Below are 22554 nucleotides of genomic sequence, written 5' to 3'. Positions count from 1 at the left end.
AAAACTTTGAAAAAAAAAAGAATGTTATGTTTTATTTAACGACGCTCGCAACTACAGAGGTTATATTAGCGTCGCCGGATGTGCCGGAATTTTGTCCCGCAGGAGTTCTTTTACATGCCAGTAAATCTACTGACATGAGCCTGTCGCATTTAACCACACTTAAATGCCATCGACCTGGCCCGGGATCGAACCCGCAACCTTGGGCATAGAAGGCCAGCGCTATACCAACTCGCCAACCAGGTCGACCCCAAAACTTTGATGTTCTACACGAGATCCGAACCCAGACAGGTGGTTTGCTCGTTTTACTTCACTATTTCAAGAAGTTGAAGGGATGTGAGGCGAAGACATGCTAGTTCAAGTTGCACGCTAGTTTGGCAAAATGCCTTTTTTAACTTGAACTATTTTATTACCGGTACTGGGAAATACAACATTAAAGAACAAGAATTGGCAAATGACTATATTTATATAATTTGTACATACATCAGAAAATATTTGGAACAAGTTTAGTTTCAACTGCTTGTGTAGCTCTCCAGAAAGGCGTCTTTGTAAGGGACGAGCGCGAAGATGTTGCTGATGATCCTGAGAAAAATGTGACTGATAGCCTCCTTCAGCGCTGGGCCGAACTCCCGGCGCAGTTCCTTCCAGTTCTCGTTCAGAAACGCGTTCATCGCTTCCCCTGAACACAAACTTGAATTAATAATTGAATAGAATTGCAGAAGATTACAAAACCAACATTTCTATCGACAAATAAAAATCTTTGACGCTTGAATACAAATAAGAAACAAATTCATGCCTATAATAACGTCTGCAAAACATTAAGAGTGTTCAGGTTGCAATAAAATTAGAATTTAAAAACAACAAAATGTTCAGTAGTAAGGTTTTAACTCAGTTTTGGAAGTCATTTCTAGCAAACAATATGTATTATTAATCTATTATAGTCTACTAGCCCTACATAGGATTTTAATACATGAATCGGACTCATGGATTTTGAAGGATAATTATAAAATATTAGGAAATGGAGACACTTATGGAACGTGCTCAACAATTTAAGGTAAAATCATTTTATATAAATAAATAAAATAGAAATAAATAAATAGATAAATGAACACACAAACAAAGAAACAAACAAGTAAATAAATAAATAGAAAGGTAGACAAACAAAAAAATAAATGTATATACAATGTGTCCCTAATTGATTAATTATCGGAGTTTCAGAGTTGTATAATTTCTCTTATTTGCGATGTAAAAAACAAACCTTACTTGAGATTAAAGAGAAACTCTCCGAGTTTTCATACAGTACTTTATAAGTGTTCAATTTGAGCACCATTCGTGACACGGCACACATCTAGCCGATAGTCGATAAATAAAACACAAATTATACTGAAACAAAACCAGTGTACCATGATAACCTTCTGTGGGGTTATTGCGACATATTTAAGAGGGAATCAGCTATTATTATCTTCCCGTTACAATATTTGAAATTTATTTTGGAAACATTCTGCCCAAGAACGTTAGTCTTTATATTATGTAGCCTACTTAAACGTCCCAAGGTTTAGTACATAAGTCCCCCTACCCGTTAAGTAACCAAAAATGCTGCGCTCAGAATATAAAATATTCACAGTTCTTCTTTCATTACGCGAAAGAAACACGCATTCACTTTCATTAGCAAAGCTGTGCCAACCATCTAAAGCTCCGATAATCATTTAGGGACACGGGGGGAGGGTGATGTGTGTTTGTGTGTGTATGTGTGTGTGTGTGTGTTTTTTTCCGGACTGGTGTTACTAACTTTCAGGGATGGTGGGGAATTGTACATGTATCAATTTGAGACAAGCAAAAAATAGTTGTGTGGAAATGAAATTGTAATTTGGCACCACGTGCCCTCCTTCCCTTAACCTTTGGAACAGTCGTGGAAAGATGGTATGGGCCGGATGTCTCCTATGTGGGTAGGGTACTTGGCCGATACAATCTGTGAGCTTGTCTACTATTCCCATTGGTTCATCCGTATTCGAAAATCATGTCAGCATATTCCGCTCTCGTGTACTCCTCCATTTCACTAGGACTGATCGACTGGACACTGCAACTTGTACACATACACTGCTGTCTACAGACGTGCATATCAGGACCGACCAAGTCCGTTACACATTACGCTATCTGCATTGCTTTAGTGTAGGTTCCTGTCCTTATCCCTCAGACAGCGCACTGAACGGAATACTGTAGGTAGACAACATAAACAACGTCAGATGAATACAGTTTGCATAAGATGTACAGATAAATACACATACAGTGGAACTCCACAAATAGACACTCCACAGATAGACGCTCACTCTCGTATACTTCACGATAGAAGGTAAGTCAACGCATCCTGTCCCGTGCTGCACAGGGCTAACCAGTTGAACCAGTGCAGTAGTGTGCAGATACTCGTACACGTTGGCAGCAAGGCAGGGAACAAAAAATGTGTACTTATGTTGAAGCAGAAGTTACAAATATTGGAACGGTTTAAAAAAGGTGAATCAATCAGAGCCATCGCTCAAGAATTTGGCATTTCGATCAGAACAGTTCATGGGATAAAACAAAATTCATCTAATTACGAGGCATTCTGTAGTGATTATGAGAAGCTTTGTTATTATCAGTTGATTGTAGGATGAAAACACGGATTATTTTGTGTAATTCCTAAATTTAATCAATAGGGATGATTTATGTTCTCTCTTGAAGGGTATACTCCATTTTAAAATAATTTAATACACAAACACAACCATTACAAGAAATGCTGAATAAGTTTTTGTAGCTTTATTCTCTTCGGCTCTAATCAACAATAACAAAAATGCAGGTTGCCAGGCGACGATAGAAAAGAAAAGATGCGAAAACAAATGAATGTGGTGTATAAACAACTGAATGCTCTTTCATATTCAAGTATAAAAATATAGGGGTGCCATTTGAAATTTCAAAGTGGGAGTGGCTGGATGTGGGAGGTGAAATCTAAAATGCAATTAAGCCTTGTTTAAGACTTCCCCCTTGATATCTAAATTTATGTATTTTTTTTTTAGTTTAAATTGAATTCAATTTAATTAACTAGTTATTTAGAGTGGTAAGTTTTGAAATGAAAGCCCCGTATGTAGATATATTTAGAGAGTTTTTCCTCCAGAAGTTTGTTTATGTTTCAGATGTATCACGTAGCCTATATATTATACTTAATCACGGATTTGTTTTGTTACATATTTTGCATATACTACAATATATTATTTTAAATTATATACGTTAATTATTTATGTTTCGGTCCGCACGCCATAAAAAATCATTGTACAGCCCTTATGTTTACCAATGTCCGCAGTACTCCGTAGAAAGACAGCGTTCGTACCTCGTCTCGCACGCGGACCATTGCTGTGTCGATTTGTAGAGTTCCACTGTAAATAAGGTGTACAGAGGAATAAAATTATTTAATTTCCACACAACTATTTTTGCTTATAACTTTCGACTCACCGTCAGTCATTTCCGGACCAGGGTTCCTGATCTCAAATTGATACATGTGCCCTTCCCCATCATCCCTGAAAGTTTGTAACACCAGCCCGGAAACATCCTGTATGTATGTATGTATGTATGTATGTATGTATGTATGTATGTATGTATGTATGTATGTATGTATGTATGTATGTATGTATGTGCGGAGACAAAGTGGAAGGCAGACTATATAAAGACTAACTTTCTTGGGCAGAGTGTTTCCAAGATCAACTTCAAATATTGTAAGGGAGATAATTGTTTTAAATACCAAACTTTGCCAATACAAATGGTAATGTACAAAGAACAGTTTCCAAAAATTGCATAAAATCCGCTTCTGTATACACACTGATGTAATTAAATTGTGACCTGTAAGTTACCAAACTATCTTTACTCTAGCACACGCCCTCGGTGGTCTAAAGGTTATCGAGTTAGCTGTTGGATCCGAGGTTCTCGGACTCAAACCAGATATACCGGAAAACTAGCTGACCGACTGGCAGACCTACAGACTTTACTGACCTACCGGTTGATTTATTGATGTACCGGCAGATTTACTGACTTATTGACGAACTGATTGAGTTATTGATCGGCCGGCAGACTTACCGTACTGACTTACCTACCGGTTGAGTTACCGACCGATCTGTTGACTTATTGATCGGCCGGCAGACTTACCGTACTGACTTACCTACCGGTTGAGTTACCGACCGATCTGTTGACTTATTGATCGGCCGGCAGACTTACCGTACTGACTTACCTACCGGTTGAGTTACCGACCGATCTGTTGACTTAATGATCGGCCGGCAGACTTACCGTACTGACTTACCTACCGGTTGAGTTACCGACGATCTGTTGACTTATTGATCGGCCGGCAGACTTACCGTACTGACTTACCTACCGGTTGAGTTACCGACCGATCGGTTGACTTATTAATCGGCCGGCAGACTTACCGTACTGACTTACCTACCGGTTGAGTTACCGACCGATCGGTTGACTTATTAATCGGCCGGCAGACTTACCGTACTGACTTACCTACCGGTTGAGTTACCGACCGATCGGTTGAATTATTGATCGGCCGGCAGACTTACCGTACTGACTTACCTACCGGTTGAGTTACCGACCGATCGGTTGACTTATTGATCTGCCGGCAGACTTACCTTACTGACTTATCTACCGGTTGAGTTACCGACCGATCGGTTGGCTTATTGATCGGCCGGCAGACTTACTAACTTACCGACCGATCGATTGACTTGCTAAGCGGCTGAAAGACTTATTTATTTACCTACCCGTTGACTCACTGATCGATCGGCAGACCTACTGACTTGTTGCTCCTCCATGAGTCTTGATGATGTGTAGAGGGGATAGGCCTACCTCAACCTTTACATTGCATAGTATCAGTTCATCCTCTCAGAATACAGGTCTACTTACAAGTGAAAATCCGGATGGCGTTACTACTAATTCAATGCCAAGATCTGATGCTTCTGATTCGATTCATGTTCGAGAACACTGAGATAGTTGAAGGTCATTTGCATTCTACTACTTTGATTTTGCCCATAAGTATTGATATGTGATGTACTGAACTCACCCAGAAATTTATCTCCATTGAAAAGATTTTCTAGGTGAACAAAGATTCTGCCAGCATCGAATTTGAATACAGGATGCTGTGGGATGGCATGGTCCAGGCCAGTTGTGTTGTCCCACACAAGCTTGAAGTCGAAATCCACTCCTGTCGTGACGTTCTCTGGAAGCAAAAATTTAACATAATCTCTGTAAGAGACAAAACCTCTTCTGTTGGCACCCTGCGCTCCAGTCCCTTCTTTGCTTCTCAATTCTCCCAGTTTTAATTCTATGCCTGAACTCTTTGAAGGGAGACCTCTTACGAGTGGAGCTGTGAAACAAAATTCTATGAAGGACGTATTGGAACGTGTTGCTACGGGATTGTGTACAAAAATGAAGTTGTTGATTTTTGTGGTTTTCCAGCAATTTAGACAATTTAATGCATTAATTAGTGAGAGCGGATCTGCTGCTGGCCATTGTACCTTGTCTGCAGTGTTATGATGTTATTTATCGAAACCAGTGAGTGAAATTATATTGTTGGGAAGTATTTTGCTAGAAAATATGCCGACATAAGAAGCTGAACGAACGAGAGCTTGGTCTGAAATGAAATTTGCAAATGAGTCATACTGTACTGCTTGTCACTCACTCAGAAACATATTGTCGGTTCCGCAGCTCGTATTAGACACAGTGAGTATTTTGTCAGTCACACTGTACTACTTCCCACTCACTCAAAGGTAAATTTCCAGGTACACTGCCCATAATGGACAGGATGAGTATTTTGCCAGTCACACTATACTATTTACCACTCACTCAAAGGCAAATTACCAAGTACACTGCCCATAATGGACAGGATGAGTATTTTGCCAGTCACACTATACTATTTACCACTCAAAGGCAAATTTCCAAGTACACTGACGGCCTTATCTCTACCAGGTTAAATAAATAAATACTAAATACTAATACTAAATACTAATACTAAATAATGGACAGGATGAGTATTTTGCCAGTCACACTATACTATTTACCACTCACTCAAAGGCAAATTTCCAAGTACACTGCCAGTAATGGACAGGATGAGTATTTTGCCAGTCACACTATACTATTTACCACTCACTCAAAGGCAAATTTCCAAGTACACTGCACATAATGGACAGGATGAGTATTTTGCCAGTCACACTGTACTACTTGCCACTGACTTAAAGGTAAATTTCCAAGTACACTGCACATAATGGACAGGATGAGTATTTTGCCAGTCACACTGTACTACTTGCCAATCACTCAAAGGTAAATTTCCAAGTGCATTGCCCATAATGGACAGGATGGGTATTTTGCCAGTCACACTGTACTACTTGCCAATCACTCAAAGGTAAATTTCCAAGTACACTGCACATAATGGACAGGATGAGTATTTTGCCAGTCACACTGTACTACTTGCCAATCACTCAAAGGTAAATTTCCAAGTACACTGCACATAATGGACAGGATGAGCATTTTTCTAGTCACACTGTACTACTTGACAATCACTCAAAGGTAAATTTCCAAGTACACTGCACATAATGGACAGGATGAGTATTTTGCCAGTCACACTGTACTACTTGCCAATCACTCAAAGGTAAATTTCCAAGTGCATTGCCCATAATGGACAGGATGGGTATTTTGCCAGTCACACTGTACTACTTGCCAATCACTCAAAGGTAAATTTCCAAGTACACTGCACATAATAGATAGGATGAGTATTTTGCCAGTCACACTGTACTACTTGCCAATCACTCAAAGATAAATTTCCAAGTACACTGCACATAATGGACAGGATGAGTATTTTTCTAGTCACACTGTACTACTTGACAGTCACTCAAAGGTAAATTTCCAAGTGCATTGCCCATAATGGAGAGGATGGGTATTTTGCTAGTCACAATGTACTACTTACCACTCACTCAAACGTAAATTTCCAAGTACACTGCCCATAATGGACAGAATGAGTATTTTGCCAGTCACACTATACTATTTACCACTCAAAGGCAAATTTCCAAGTACACTGCCCATAATGGACAGGATGAGTATTTTGCCAGTCACACTGTACTACTTGCCACTCACTCAAAGGGGTAAATTTCCAAGTGCATTGCCCATAATGGACAGGATGGGTATTTGGCTAGTCACACTGTACTACTTACCACTCACTCAAAGGTAAATTTCCAAGTACACTGCCCATAATGGACAGGATGAGTATTCTGCCAGTCACACTGTACTACTTGGCACTCACTCGAAGGTAAATTTCCAAATACACTGCCCATAATGGACAGGATAGTTATTTTGCCAGTCACACTGTACTACTTGGCACTCACTCAAAGGTGAATTTCCAAGTACACTGGCCATAATGGACAGGATGGGTATTTTGCCAGTCACACTGTACTACTTGCCACACACTCAAAGGGGTAAATATCCAAGTACACTGCCCAAAATGGACAGTCACACTGTACTACTTACCACTCACTCGAAGGTAAATTTCCAAGTACACTGCCCATAATGGACAGCATGAGTATTTTGACAGTCACACTATACTATTTACCACTCAAAGGCAAATTTCCAAGTACACTGACGGCCTTATCTCTACCAGGTTAAATAAATAAATACTAAATACTAATACTAAATACTAATACTAAATAATGGACAGGATGAGTATTTTGCCAGTCACACTATACTATTTACCACTCACTCAAAGGCAAATTTCCAAGTACACTGCCAGTAATGGACAGGATGAGTATTTTGCCAGTCACACTATACTATTTACCACTCACTCAAAGGCAAATTTCCAAGTACACTGCACATAATGGACAGGATGAGTATTTTGCCAGTCACACTGTACTACTTGCCACTGACTTAAAGGTAAATTTCCAAGTACACTGCACATAATGGACAGGATGAGTATTTTGCCAGTCACACTGTACTACTTGCCAATCACTCAAAGGTAAATTTCCAAGTGCATTGCCCATAATGGACAGGATGGGTATTTTGCCAGTCACACTGTACTACTTGCCAATCACTCAAAGGTAAATTTCCAAGTACACTGCACATAATGGACAGGATGAGTATTTTGCCAGTCACACTGTACTACTTGCCAATCACTCAAAGGTAAATTTCCAAGTACACTGCACATAATGGACAGGATGAGCATTTTTCTAGTCACACTGTACTACTTGACAATCACTCAAAGGTAAATTTCCAAGTACACTGCACATAATGGACAGGATGAGTATTTTGCCAGTCACACTGTACTACTTGCCAATCACTCAAAGGTAAATTTCCAAGTGCATTGCCCATAATGGACAGGATGGGTATTTTGCCAGTCACACTGTACTACTTGCCAATCACTCAAAGGTAAATTTCCAAGTACACTGCACATAATAGATAGGATGAGTATTTTGCCAGTCACACTGTACTACTTGCCAATCACTCAAAGATAAATTTCCAAGTACACTGCACATAATGGACAGGATGAGTATTTTTCTAGTCACACTGTACTACTTGACAGTCACTCAAAGGTAAATTTCCAAGTGCATTGCCCATAATGGAGAGGATGGGTATTTTGCTAGTCACAATGTACTACTTACCACTCACTCAAACGTAAATTTCCAAGTACACTGCCCATAATGGACAGAATGAGTATTTTGCCAGTCACACTATACTATTTACCACTCAAAGGCAAATTTCCAAGTACACTGCCCATAATGGACAGGATGAGTATTTTGCCAGTCACACTGTACTACTTGCCACTCACTCAAAGGGGTAAATTTCCAAGTGCATTGCCCATAATGGACAGGATGGGTATTTGGCTAGTCACACTGTACTACTTACCACTCACTCAAAGGTAAATTTCCAAGTACACTGCCCATAATGGACAGGATGAGTATTCTGCCAGTCACACTGTACTACTTGGCACTCACTCGAAGGTAAATTTCCAAATACACTGCCCATAATGGACAGGATAGGTATTTTGCCAGTCACACTGTACTACTTGGCACTCACTCAAAGGTGAATTTCCAAGTACACTGGCCATAATGGACAGGATGGGTATTTTGCCAGTCACACTGTACTACTTGCCACACACTCAAAGGGGTAAATATCCAAGTACACTGCCCAAAATGGACAGTCACACTGTACTACTTACCACTCACTCGAAGGTAAATTTCCAAGTACACTGCCCATAATGGACAGCATGAGTATTTTGACAGTCACACTCTACTACTTGCCACTCACTCGAAGGTAAATTGCCAAGTACACTGGCCATTATGGACAGGATGAGTATTTTTCTAGTCACACTGTACTACTTAACACTCACTCAAAGGAAAATTTTCAAGTACACTGCCAGTAATGGACAGTATGAGTTTTGCCAGTCACACTGTATTACTTACTCTCACTCAAAGGGGTAAATTTCCAAGTGCATTGCCCATAATGGACAGGATGGGTACTTTGCCAGTCACACTATACTACTTACCACTCACTCAAAGGTAAATTTTCAAGTACACTGCCCATAACGGACAGGATGAGTATTTTGCCAATCACACTGTACTACTTGCCAATCACTCGAAGGTAAATTTCCAAGTACACTGGCCATAATTAACAGGATGAGTATATTTCTAGTCACACTGTACTACTTAACACTCACTCAAAGGCAAATTTTCAAGTACACTGTCAGTAATGGACAGGATTAGTTTTGCCAGTCACACTGTACTACTTACCACTAACTCAAAGGAGTAAATTTCCAAGTGCATTGCCCATAATGGACAGGATGGATATTTTGCCAGTCACACTGTACTACTTACCACTGACTCAAAGGTAAATTTTTCAAGTACACTGCCAGTAATGGACAGGATGAGTGGTTTGCCAGTCACACTGTACTACTTACCACTGACTCGAAGGTAAATTTTCAAGTACACTGCCAGTAATGGACGGGATGAGTTTTGCCAGTCACACTGTACTACTTACCACGCACTCAAAGGGGTAAATTTCCAAGTGCATTGCCCATAATGAACAGGATGGATATTTTGCCAGTCACACTGTGCTACGTACCACTGACTCAAAGGCAAATTTTCAAGTACACTGCCAGTAATGGACAGGATGAGTGTTTTGCCAGTTACATGATACTACTTGCCACTCACTCAAAGGAAAATTTCCAACTATTCAGCCCATAATGGACAGGATGAATACCTGGCCACTCAAGCTGTACTAGGCCTACTTGTCACTCACTCAAAGGCAATATTCCAAGTACACTGCCCGTAATGGACAGGATGAATATTTTGCCAGCCACACTGTTCTACTTTTCACTCGCTCAAAGCAAATTTCCTAATACATAGCCCGTGATGGACAGGATGAGTATTTTTGCCAGTGACACTGTACCACTTGCCATTCACTCAAAGGCAAATTTTTAAGTACATTGCCCGTAATGGACAGGATGAATATTTTGCCAGTGACACTGTTCTACTTGCCATTCACTCAAAGGCAAATTTCCAAGTACATTGCCAGTAATGGACAGGATGAGTGTTTTGCCAGTCACACTGTTCTACTTGCCACTCACTCGAAGATAAATTTCCAAGTACACTGGCCATAATGGGCAGGATGAGTATTTTTTTAGTCACACTGTACTACTTAACACTCACTCAAAGGCAAATTTTCAAGTACACTGCCAGTAATGGACAGGATGAGTTTTGCCAGTCACACTGTACTACTTACCACTCACTCAAAGGAGTAAATTTCCAAGTGCATTGCCCATAATGGACAGGATGGATATTTTGCCAGTCACACTGTACTTCTTACCACTGACTCAAAGGTAAATTTTCAAGTACACTGCCAGTAATGGACAGGATGAGTGGTTTGCCAGTCACACTGTACTACTTACCACTGACTCGAAGGTAAATTTTCAAGTACCCTGCCAGTAGTGGACAGGATGAGTTTTGCCAGTCACACTGTACTACTTACCACGCACTCAAAGGGGTAAATTTCCAAGTGCATTGCCCATAATGGACAGGATGGAAATTTTGCCAGTCACACTGTGCTACTTACCACTGACTCAAAGGCAAATTTTCAAGTACACTGCCAGTAATGGACAGGATGAGTGTTTTGCCAGTTACATGATACTACTTGCCACTCACTCAAAGGCAAATTTCCAACTATTCAGCCCATAATGGACAGGATGAATATCTTGCCAGTCAAGCTGTACTAGGCCTACTTGTCATTCACTCAAAGGTAATATCCAAGTACACTGCCCGTAATGGACAGGATGAATGTTTTGCCAGCCACACTGTTCTACTTTTCACTCGCTCAAAGCAAATTTCCTAATACATAGCCCGTGATGGACAGGATGAGTATTTTTGCCAGTGACACTGTACCACTTGCCATTCACTCAAAGGCAAATTTTTAAGTACATTGCCCGTAATGGACAGGATGAGTATTTTGCCAGTGACACTGTTCTACTTGCCATTCACTCAAAGGCAAATTTCCAAGTACATTGCCAGTAATGGACAGGATGAGTGTTTTGCCAGTCACACTGTTCTACTTGCCACTCACTCGAAGGTAAATTTCCAAGTACACTGGCCATAATGGGCAGGATGAGTATTTTTCTAGTCACACTGTACTACTTAACACTCACTCAAAGGCAAATTTTCAAGTACACTGCCAGTAATGGACAAGATGAGTTTTGCCAGTCACACTGTACTACTTACCACTCACTCAAAGGGGTAAATTTCCAAGTGCATTGCCCATAATGGACAGTATGGATATTTTGCCAGTCACACTGTACTACTTACCACTGACTCAAAGGTAAATTTTTCAAGTACACTGCCAGTAATGGACAGGATGAGTGTTTTGCCAGTCACACTGTACTACTTACCACTGGCTCAAAGGTAAATTTTCAAGTACATTGCCAGCAATGGAAAAGATGAGTTTTTTCAGTCACACTGTACTACTTACCACTCACTCAAAGGGGTAAATTTCCAAGTGCATTGCCCATAATGGACAGGATGGATATTTTGCCAGTTACACTGTACTACTTACCACTGACTCAAAGGCAAATTTTCAATTTCACTGCAAGTAATGGACAGGATGAGTGTTTTGCCAGTTACATGATACTACTTGCCACTCACTCAAAGGCAAATTTCCAACTATTGAGCCCATAATGGACAGGATGAATATCTTGCCAGTCAAACTGTACTAGGCCTACTTGTCACTCACTCAAAGGCAATATCCTAGTACACTGCCCGTAATGGACATGATGAATGTTTTGCCAGCCACACTGTTCTACTTTTCACTCGCTCAAAGCAAATTTCCTAATACGTAGCCCGTGATGGACAGGATGAGTATTTTTGCCAGTGACACTGTACCACTTGTCATTCACTCAAAGGCAAATTTTTAAGTACATTGCCCGTAATGGACAGGATGAGTATTTTGCCAGTGACACTGTACCACTTGCTATTGACTCAAAGGCAAATTTTTAAGTACATTGCCCATAATGGACAGGATGAGTATTTTTTCCAGTGACACTGTACCACTTGCCATTCACTCAAAGGCAAATTTTTAAGTACATTGCCCGTAATGGACAGGATGAGTATTTTGCCAGTCACACTGTTCTACTTGCCACTCACTCAAAGGCAAATTTCCAAGTACATTGCCCGTAATGGACAGGATGATTGTTTTGCCAGTCACACTGTACTACTTACCACTCACTCAAAGGCAAATTTCCAAGTACATTGCCCGTAATGGACAGGATGAGTGTTTTGCCAGTCACACTGTACTACTTGCCATTCACTCAAAGGCAAATTTCCAAGTACATTGCCCGTAATGGACAGAATGAGTGTTTTGCCAGTCACACTGTACTACTTACCACTCACTCAAAGGCAAATTTCCAAGTACATTGCCCGTAATGGACAGGATGAGTGTTTTGCCAGTTACACTGTTCTACTTGCCATTCACTCAAAGGCTAGTTTCCAAGTACACTGCCCGTAATGGACAGGATTAGTGTTTTGCCAGTCACACTGTACTACTTACCACTCACTCAAAGGCAAATTTCCAAGTACATTGCCCGTAATGGACAGGATGAGTGTTTTGCCAGTCACACTGTACTACTTGCCACTCACTCAAAGGCAAATTTCCAAGTACACTGCCCGTAATGGACAGGATGAATACTTTTCCAGTCACACTGTACTACTTGCCACTGACAAACTCACTCAAAGACATGTTGCCGGGTCCGCTGCCCGTAATGGGCAGGATGAGTGCTTTGCCTTCAATGTTATACTTCATATCGATTTCAATGGACGGGAAGAACAAATCTATCTCTATGTGTCGTTTCGACAGGTCGATTCTGCAACAAAGTGAAACATGTTTTTTTAATCTCATTATAATTACGATGCTGTGGTATAAGCAGATAGCGCTCAAATATCTATAATTGCACGGAATCATAAGGATAGCCTTGCTGTAAGTTAAAATGCTAAAGACTTTTCTCTTCTTGAATTTGTACAGTAATTTAACCTGCTCTATGCATATTCAGTATTTGGAATAAAAAATCTACGGGTAAAATTTTAAATATATAATTTCATTACATTAGATATTTTGGAGAACTTAAAATGTGTTAGTCAGATACTAGATAGCTTGGATGTAGTTAATTCTTCATTCACCTGATGTCCTCCAGTTGGACATTCTCAATGCCGGAAATCACTGCATCCGTAACAACGAGAGACGAGAGTCCCAGGTTCGATTTCTCATGTGTCACAGAAAGTTTGTCTACTCGCAAGGGCAGCAGTGACGGTACTTTGTATTTGGGATCCCCTGAAAAATACAACAAACATTTATATTCCATGGCGGCACGTATTGTTATTATTATTTCTTGAAACAGAAAGGCATTTGCAGTTTTTACTATATTATAAACATCGCTGGTATCGGTTCCTGGATTATGTGCATAGAAAATATGACTCGAAAAGTTGAAAATGTATTGTCGAGAATATTGTTTCTTATTCAACTGTGTGAGAAATGGTAAAACCGTGGTTGGAACTTAGTTTGAAACTACCAGGTTGAATTGTTAATTCAAAGGGAGGGGGAGAACAGAAAAATTTAGCACTGAAGAAGAACAACAAGAGTGTCCAGTACCTCAGAAATACGCCCTGCAAAGAAGAAGCGAATAACTTAGTCCTATTGCTGGAGAAAAGCATTTTGTAAAGAACATATCACTTTAATGTGTCTTAACTGCAAGAAGGGCAAAAGGTGACTTAATATTGGTAGAATACTCATGTAGCATTAAATTTAGTATAAAATGAATGTTCACTGAACAGAAAATCCTAGTTATTTTTAAGATGTGAAAACGTGTAGTAAAAATTACCTATTGTGTACAAGAGCGTGTATGCGTGTATAAGTAATACAGTACGTACATGTGACACCGATGCAAATTTTCCAGACAACTATTACAGTAGAAGTGATAGGAAGTACACTAGAAAGGGGCAGGAATACTGAAGGCCGGCTTAGCGAGAGTGTAGTTTATCAATAAAAAATGATCGTTTTCCCGGAGTTAACTCACTTTCGCATTTTTATGTATTTAGGCTCTTTCTTTTTGGGACAGTTCATTTTAATTTTTTAATTTTATGAATAATAGTTTTGTGTGCAAGCAGAAAACGCAGTTAATCTATTTTATTTGGATATATACTACTTGGTTTCATTTGAGTATGCATTTTGATTATTGACTGAAATGAAATAAAGGCAGGAATAACATTAGCATATGATTAGAATTGAATGTTACGAAAAACGTGAAACGTGTATTGAAATGTGATAATATTATAAGGAAACTTACCATTAAGAAAATGAGGGATTGCTTCTATCCCATGCTTCTTTGCGCAAGCGTTGATATTGGGGTCGTGCTGCGAACATGCTTTGATGTAGGAAGCTGTGACAAGTAAACAAATTTATTCGGACGATTGCGGAAACAGATTATGATTTGCAGATAAAATCATATTTAATGATTGTTATGAAGAGTATAATTTGAAATTCCCATGTAACAAAACTAAGTATTTTTACAGTAAGCCGAAAATTTACCCTAATGAATTTTTACAAAAATATAACAAAACATACATCTTCGGATCATTTCTAACATAATTCTAACAAACCCTTTTCTTTTTCTATAATCTATCATCCAACAAAGAAATAATTATTGTAAAATAAGGGACCGAAGATGCGTGAAATGAAAAAAAAAAATGTTATGAATATTTATAAACAAAGCGATTCCTTCTGCAGGTTACTGTTGAAACGATAAGCTGATCAATTTTCTTTAGACAGTTATCAAATAAGTTTAAACAAACAGTACCTAGTACATAACTTTTCTTATAAATATATATAAAAAAAAACATTTACTTGAATAATTTATCACATAACGAAAGACCTTAACCCAACTTGATGAAGGAAGGATAGAACTGAGAAAAATCCTCTCCGGCACAGGGACTCGAACTCGTGCTGACGCTTCATCCACTAAGCCACACCGGATTCCAGTTCCGATGCCGGATCGAATCCCCTCAGTTTTAAGTTCTACTTGTCAGTTTTCTCTTTGGTGGCCCACTCTCATGTACTGTCACAGAATTTGTGACAGTGGCACAATGTCCAACGCACTATGTACAGAGATGCACTCATTACGAGTGACTAAATGGCCGGGATCCGACGGAATGAGCGCCATCTTGAATCACTAAATTATTACTTACGCATATCATATTATTATGATGTACCGAAGTACATATGACATTTCCGTGCAGGAAATCTGCGTTATTTCATACATTCGTCCTTAAATTCGAATTTACGTATTAGAGGAATATTTTGTGATTTGACTAAAGCATTTAAATTTAATTTATATATCATAAGCAAAATAAATTTTATGTTATTCAATATGAGACCTTCAAAGAGAAAAAAGTAGAAACAAATATATCAAATTGTCACGAAGTCATTCACTCAGAAATTATTTATTTATTTATTTACTTATTTATTTATTTATTTACTTATTTACTTATTTATTTATTTGTTTATTTATTTATTTATTTATTTATTTGTTTGTCTGTTTGTTTGTTTATTTGTTTATTTCTTTCTTTATTTGTTTATTTGTTTGTTTATTTATTTATTTGTTTATTTGTTTATTTCTTTGTTTATTTATTTATTTATTTATTTATTTATTGATTCGTTCGTTTGTTCGTTTATTTGTTTATTTATTTACTTATTTATTTATTTATTTATTTATTTATTTATTTTTTATTTATTTATTTATTTATTTATTTATTTATTTAGTTATTTATTTATTTATTTATTTATTTATTTATTTATTTATTTATTTATTTATTTATTTATTTATTTATTTATTTATTTATTTCTTTCTTTCTTTCTTTCTTTCTTTCTTTCTTTCTTTCTTTCTTTCTTTCTTTCTTTCTTTCTTTCTTTCTTTCTTTCTTTCTTTCTTTCTTTCTTTCTTTCTTTCTTTCTTTCTTTCTTTATTGTACGTACATAGCTTACGTAGAACTGGGAAGTATTTGAAATATTGTACTGTATGTTCTTAAAATATTAGATTTGTATTTTCTAATTTGAATTTGTGACAGTAGCACAATGTCCAACGCACTATGTACAGAGATGCACTCATTACGAGTGACCAAATGGCCGGGATCCGACGGAATGAGCGCTATCTTGAATCACTAAATTATTACTTACGCATATCATATTATTATGATGTACCGAAGTTCATATGACATTTCCGTGCAGGAAATCTGCGTTATTTCAAACATTCGTCCTTAAATTCGAACTTACGTATTGGAGGAATATTTTGTGATTTGACTAAAGCATTTAAATTTAATTTATATATCATAAGCAAAATAAATTTTGTGTTATTCAATATGAGACCTTCAAAGACAAAAAAATTAGAAACAAATGTATCAAATTGTCACGAAGCCATTCACTCAGAAATTATTTATTTATTTATTTATTTATTTATTTATTTATTTATTTATTTATTTATTTATTTATTTATTTATTTATTTATTTATTTATTTATTTATTTATTTATTTATTTATTTATTTATTTATTTATTTATTTACGTATTTATTTATTTTATATTGTATGTATGTATGTACGTAAGTATGTACGTACGTTCGGACGTACGTACATAGCTTACGTAGAACTGGGAAGAATTTGAAATATTGTACTGTATGTTCTTAAAATATTAGATTTGTATTTTCTAATTTGAATTGATTTCTCAATAGTATTTTGAATTTGGTATTTAAATAGATAAAATTGATATATTTTGCACATTTTGCATGTAAAATACTCAATATATATTTTTTTCAGCTTTAGACTCTTCGAGAATGAAAGTTTCTCACTGTGACTACAAAAGGAGTATTTCTCTCAAAAATAGATTAATATTGGATTATTTAGAAATACACGTTATCTTTTCCAAGTCACTCCATTGTAGTAAGTTCACTGTGATAGAAATTTAAAGCAATGTTTTATTTGGCATCAAATGAATCTATTTTGGCAGATAGTTGTAAAATTTCTGATACGAGCAGAAATATATTTTATGAATTGTGACTATGATGATAAGTAGTTGAATCCTATGTTAATAACTCATAAATAATCGAAATATTTAAGCTCTGAAAATAAATGTTTATATTTCTTGAAATATTTTCGAGTATTTAAAATAGGAATGTCTCAAATACAAATGTATTTTGGTGAATTTTTTAAAACTATTTTTTGTATTTAAAATATTACTCTTCGAAGTATTTGGTATTTAAAAAGCTGTTGTATTAGTATTTTGCCCTATGTCGCTTTTGTTGCACGATTAAATGTTTCAGATTTGAAACGTGTCGTCTCTAAACAAGCTGGCGTCCTTGAACTGACCCGTACAGAAAGTGAAACTTACGTAACTGCATAGCGATTATTAGATAGTCATTTTAAGGACCACCAAATAACGCCAAAGAGCTTGGAGCGAAGGCCCCACCCGTTGCGTTCAAGCTATCATTTGCTATGTTGCTCTACCTTCTTTTGCTACAATTTTTGTTTGTTTGTTTGTTTGTTTTTTTGTACCGAAAATAAAATGAATCGCTGTCATGAAGTTCTCATTGCACGCTTTACAAATCATTCAACAAAGCAGTTTCCTTTTCATGTTGTCAATGAAAATTCCGTTTGTAGGCTTAAAAGACTCGAATAAATAAAATAAGTTACTGTTGACTCTAAAAAGAAGATAAGCCACCGGCGTAGCTCAGACGGTATTCGCGTTTGTCTGCTGATGCGGACTTGCGGTCGAGTCTTCTTCTTCTTCTTCTTCTTCTTCTTCTTCTTCTTCTTCTTCTTCTTCTTCTTCTTCTTCTTCATCTTCTTAAATTCGGATTCAATCCTGTTATGTTTCAATCGGTGCTATTGTGTTCGGAGGCAGGTGACCAGCTATCCTGCCAACGTTTCAAAGGTCGTCCCTGAAGTCTAGGTGTGTCTGGTTTTGCTGTCATTAGGAGTTTTGGTAAACGATCGTCCGGCATCCTCAATACGTGGTCTCTCCATCCGGTCGAGTGTGGGTTCCATTCCCGTTTGGGCTGATTACCTGTCTGGATTTTTCCAAGGCGTTTCTCAACTGTAAGGTCAATGCCACGTAACCACACGGCGAATCCTCAGTCTCGTCTCGCCAAATAATATCTCGCTATCATCAGTTTCATCGATGTTAAATCAAGTTAATATAGCGTTGTTAAATAACGGGATAAAAAGTAAGGTTTGAAATTTTGAAATTTAAGCTTATTTAAAATAATTAAACGTTTTCGACATGGTATGTTTAATGTCTCCCTAGAAAGCAGATGTTAATCTTGACATTGTGAATTTTGACACACTTATTAATCTCTTCAGGAACGTTGCTTTAATTTTCAAACATATTTCCTGCTCATTAGCTAAACATTCTCTTTCACTTACTGTTTAAATTTCTCCGTTGATTCACTCGTGACATCAAAAGATAGGGGAGTTGGTGAATAGTAAATAAAATAAATATGAAATCGCTGTACATATTGGGAGGAGGTTTCAGAATTATTGTTCTACCGCCGAATTCAGCCTAATATTTTTAATGGCTACTTCTGAAAAAATCCGTTACTTTCTCGCAGAGTATGTGAGTTGTGTATTTTATTCTCGAATTCATCCCTCAAAGTTACTGTTGAGTTCATAAATAACTAAAGAATATTAAAACCGTTGCAAAAGAGCGGGTAAATTCGTGAAATGTTGAAAACCACATAGGCGATTGAAGTTAATCAAATTTTAAAAAATGGATGTCGGAGAGAATCTGGCTGTAACATGTTTTGTATATGAGTGAAAAGAGACTTCAGAAAGCACATGATTCAGGATGTTAACGATGTGACATACCTATGACAAAACATAGTCGACTGAACACAGGTAAACTACGAACATCTTTCCATATTACGTTCTACAAGGTAATGTTTACAAAACATCATATACTTGTATCTGTAGCGTCTGATTAGATAACTGATTCCATTCTAGACCTTATTTTTGGGCATCGGATATAGGCGTAGTAGCTTGCAGGAAGCTGATGTTACAGAATTACCACAGTCTAAGTATAGGCTTATACAGTCACGAAGCTTGAGTTGTGAGGGTGCTAGGAACAATAGACTGTGCAGGTACTATTTCGCATTGTTTGTAATGAGGCGATAGTAGCGATCCTAGTGGTTAGCAATTATCTATGGATGCATATTTACTACATATTGAGCTTCGTGACTGTATATACTTGGCTGTGAAATTACTCTACGTTTTTGATTAAGTAACAGTTCTGCCTTCTCGACACATCTTGTCTCTCATGTGAATGAAATATCATAAAATTAATTCACGAACGGGAAATCCACATACCTTCGTCCATATCTGCCACCTAATTATAAGTGAGTTCAAGTGACAATCTTGCACATTGATATCAGTTCTTAATTTTGCGACACGTATTACCTATGGATTCATTCTTACCTTCCTGTCCATTTTTTTTCGAATGATCATTTTACTGGATCCATTTTTCGGAAGCCAGTTTTCCGAAATATAATAATTTCAAATTCCACTTTTAGAAATGAACATTTCCGAGAATAGTAGTAGGCCTAATAATAATTATTACATATTCTGCGTATAATAAGGATCTGAATACTGAAACGTGCCGCCACGGTGGTCTAGTGGCTACAGCTCTTGACTTATAAGCGTGTGAACCCGGGTTCGATCTCCGGCGTACCCATATTTATAACGTGTTGGGCAAGCCATGTAACAGAGGGGTTTCTCCGGGAGCTCCGGTTCGTCTGTTGCTTCCTAAATAATCTCCATTATCATCTCGTCGCGGATGTAGCGTAGAGCAGCCTCCTATGTCGCATCCTAGGCAACGAATCTGTCGGTAAATTGATCTACACACCTGGATCCATATGAGTGAATGACAAAAAGTCAAGTACTTGCCATTATTAAAAAATACTGAAACGTTTCTATACTACCAAATATCACCAAAATTGAGCGGGAATCTTAGATAACGAAATCCGTACGGGATGGTCTGAAATTATTGTTTAACGGCCAAAGGTCTTTTTTTTTTTTTTCAGAGATGAATTAAAATTGGAGAGGGAACCTCAGATAATACAATCCGCACTGGGTGGGGTGAAATTGTTTTTATTGTTATGCAGAGTACGGGATATAAATAGAAGACAAAAGACGGATACTATACTTGCAGACTATTGGTCACAATCATTTTATAGGCCTACGGCCATCCTTTTTCTGAGGAAACTGCAAACAGATTTGTAAGATTCCAATAAAAGGTCTATTGTAAACAAATTTTCGACAAAGTGTCAACAAAAATGTCTAATGTAAAATATTATGAAAGATTTGCAATAAAATGACAGTGAAAGTCGGATACTGCGTTCCTCTGGAAAACATGAAAAACAATTAGGAAAATGGTTCCGGAAAACACTGCATTCGGGTAAATTAGCATGCAGAAAATGTGGCTTTCGAATTACATCCGTTCAGAATTTCCGAAGTGAAAATTTCGATTTCGGAGTAATGTCGTTCGGAAAATTGTCCATTGGAAAACACGCATTCAAAAGAATGACCGGGAGTCCTCTGCTTATGTGGGTTTCTATACCCTGCACTGTTATGCACTTTCACTACTGTTTGTTTCTGATGCCTAGTTATAATTTAAAAAAATATTAAGATTTTGCATATTTCTGGAGAAACACGGATGGAGACGAAATACAATATTGCATATCGAAATGTGTATATAAACACCAAGTTATCTGTCGTCGCGTCTTGTATATTTATGTTCGAACTATAACCTAAACACTCGATCTCAGATTCACCGGCATATGAGTATACCTCATCGTAAAACTTGCCGATATTCTTCATCATTCACTATTTCAATTGGAACTCCCTACCTCATATCTTAAGGGACTACTTTCTAAAGCTGGTTGTCAGAGTGACTACTTAGACTGTGATCTTTCTTAAATATATTTTTCTAATATATGATTTTTATTTTTAATATCTATATTTTCTCTATTATTTTAATAACTCCTTCGATTCACATTGTTGTAATTGTTTGACTCTAAAATTACATATAACTAAACTTACCTTCATTTTGTTGTTATTATTATTATTATTATTATTATTATTATTATTATTTGTTTATTTTTTCTGTAATGCTGTTATTTTTATATTTGCTATGTGTTCTTATCCTGGTTGAGTGGAAGAGAAGATCTTATGGTCTTAACTCTACTAACATAAATAAATAAATAAATAAATAAATAAATAAATAAATAAATAAATAAATACATAAATAAATAAATAAATGTACTACGTAGGTATAAATTTATGAATAATTGTTATTATTATTATTATTATTATTATTATTATTATTATTATTTGCATATTGTTCCTGTAATGCTGTTATTTTTATATTTGCTATGTGTTCTAATCCTGGTTGAGTGGAAGAGAAGACCTTATGGTCTTAACTCTACTAATAGAAATAAATAAATAAATGTACTACATAGGTATGAATTTATGAATTTATGAATTATTATTATTATTATTATTATTATTATTATTATTATTGCTACTACTAGATAGTATTATTTCTTAAAATATTTTGCTTAAGAATCTTGTGCTGGCGGAAGGACCTCTGTAATAAGGAATATTCTCATTTAAAAAAATTTAGGCTGTAGTCATCACGAAGTAAAAATAGTATAATATTAAAGTAGATAATGACAATTGACTCTCGGTTTCGATATACTTACGTAGTTTGAGGCCCTGTGAAAGACCCGGCAGTAGCAGCAGCAGTAACAACAGCATACGAGTCATCGTGCCGACAGACTGATACGCCGTGCCGACCTGTACAAGAAGTAACCGGCCTTGTCCTGCCCCAGCGTCGAAGCTGTTGGGAAATACAATGGAAACGGAACAGTAATCTGAAATACATTGACATCTTATGAACTGGGTCAACATTAGGCAAGGGGACTCTT

At 37.1% G+C, this 22554-nt stretch overlaps 1 protein-coding gene across 1 annotated transcript; it reads right to left on the bottom strand.

The window, feature by feature from the left end:
* Nucleotides 1-444: 444 nt before the first annotated feature.
* On the bottom strand, nucleotides 445-22485 carry LOC138699656 (protein takeout-like). The gene is made up of 6 exons (XM_069825697.1): nucleotides 22330-22485; nucleotides 14873-14965; nucleotides 13710-13860; nucleotides 13263-13396; nucleotides 5075-5230; nucleotides 445-676 (listed from the first exon to the last, which is right to left on the bottom strand). Exons 1-6 carry the CDS (start codon nucleotides 22391-22393, stop codon nucleotides 510-512), a joined length of 765 nt encoding a protein of 254 aa, XP_069681798.1. The 5' UTR covers nucleotides 22394-22485; the 3' UTR covers nucleotides 445-509.
* Between the last annotated feature and the right edge of the window lie 69 nt (nucleotides 22486-22554).

This window comes from Periplaneta americana, chromosome 5 (assembly GCF_040183065.1).
Source record: "Periplaneta americana isolate PAMFEO1 chromosome 5, P.americana_PAMFEO1_priV1, whole genome shotgun sequence".
Classification (NCBI taxonomy): domain Eukaryota; kingdom Metazoa; phylum Arthropoda; class Insecta; order Blattodea; family Blattidae; genus Periplaneta; species Periplaneta americana.
Note: the sequence above shows the minus strand (reverse complement) of the source record. Positions and strands in the feature narration are given on the sequence as shown.

Coding starts and splice junctions, on each gene's coding strand:
- LOC138699656 (XM_069825697.1), bottom strand. CDS start 22,393: ATGACTCGTATGCTGTTGTTACTGCTGCTGCTACTGCCGGGTCTTTCA. Junction 13,397..13,709: donor GTCCAACTGGAGGACATCAG/GTGAATGAAGAA, acceptor ACTTTGTTGCAG/AATCGACCTGTCGAAACGAC. Junction 677..5,074: donor CAATGGAGATAAATTTCTGG/GTGAGTTCAGTA, acceptor GTTTGTGTTCAG/GGGAAGCGATGAACGCGTTT.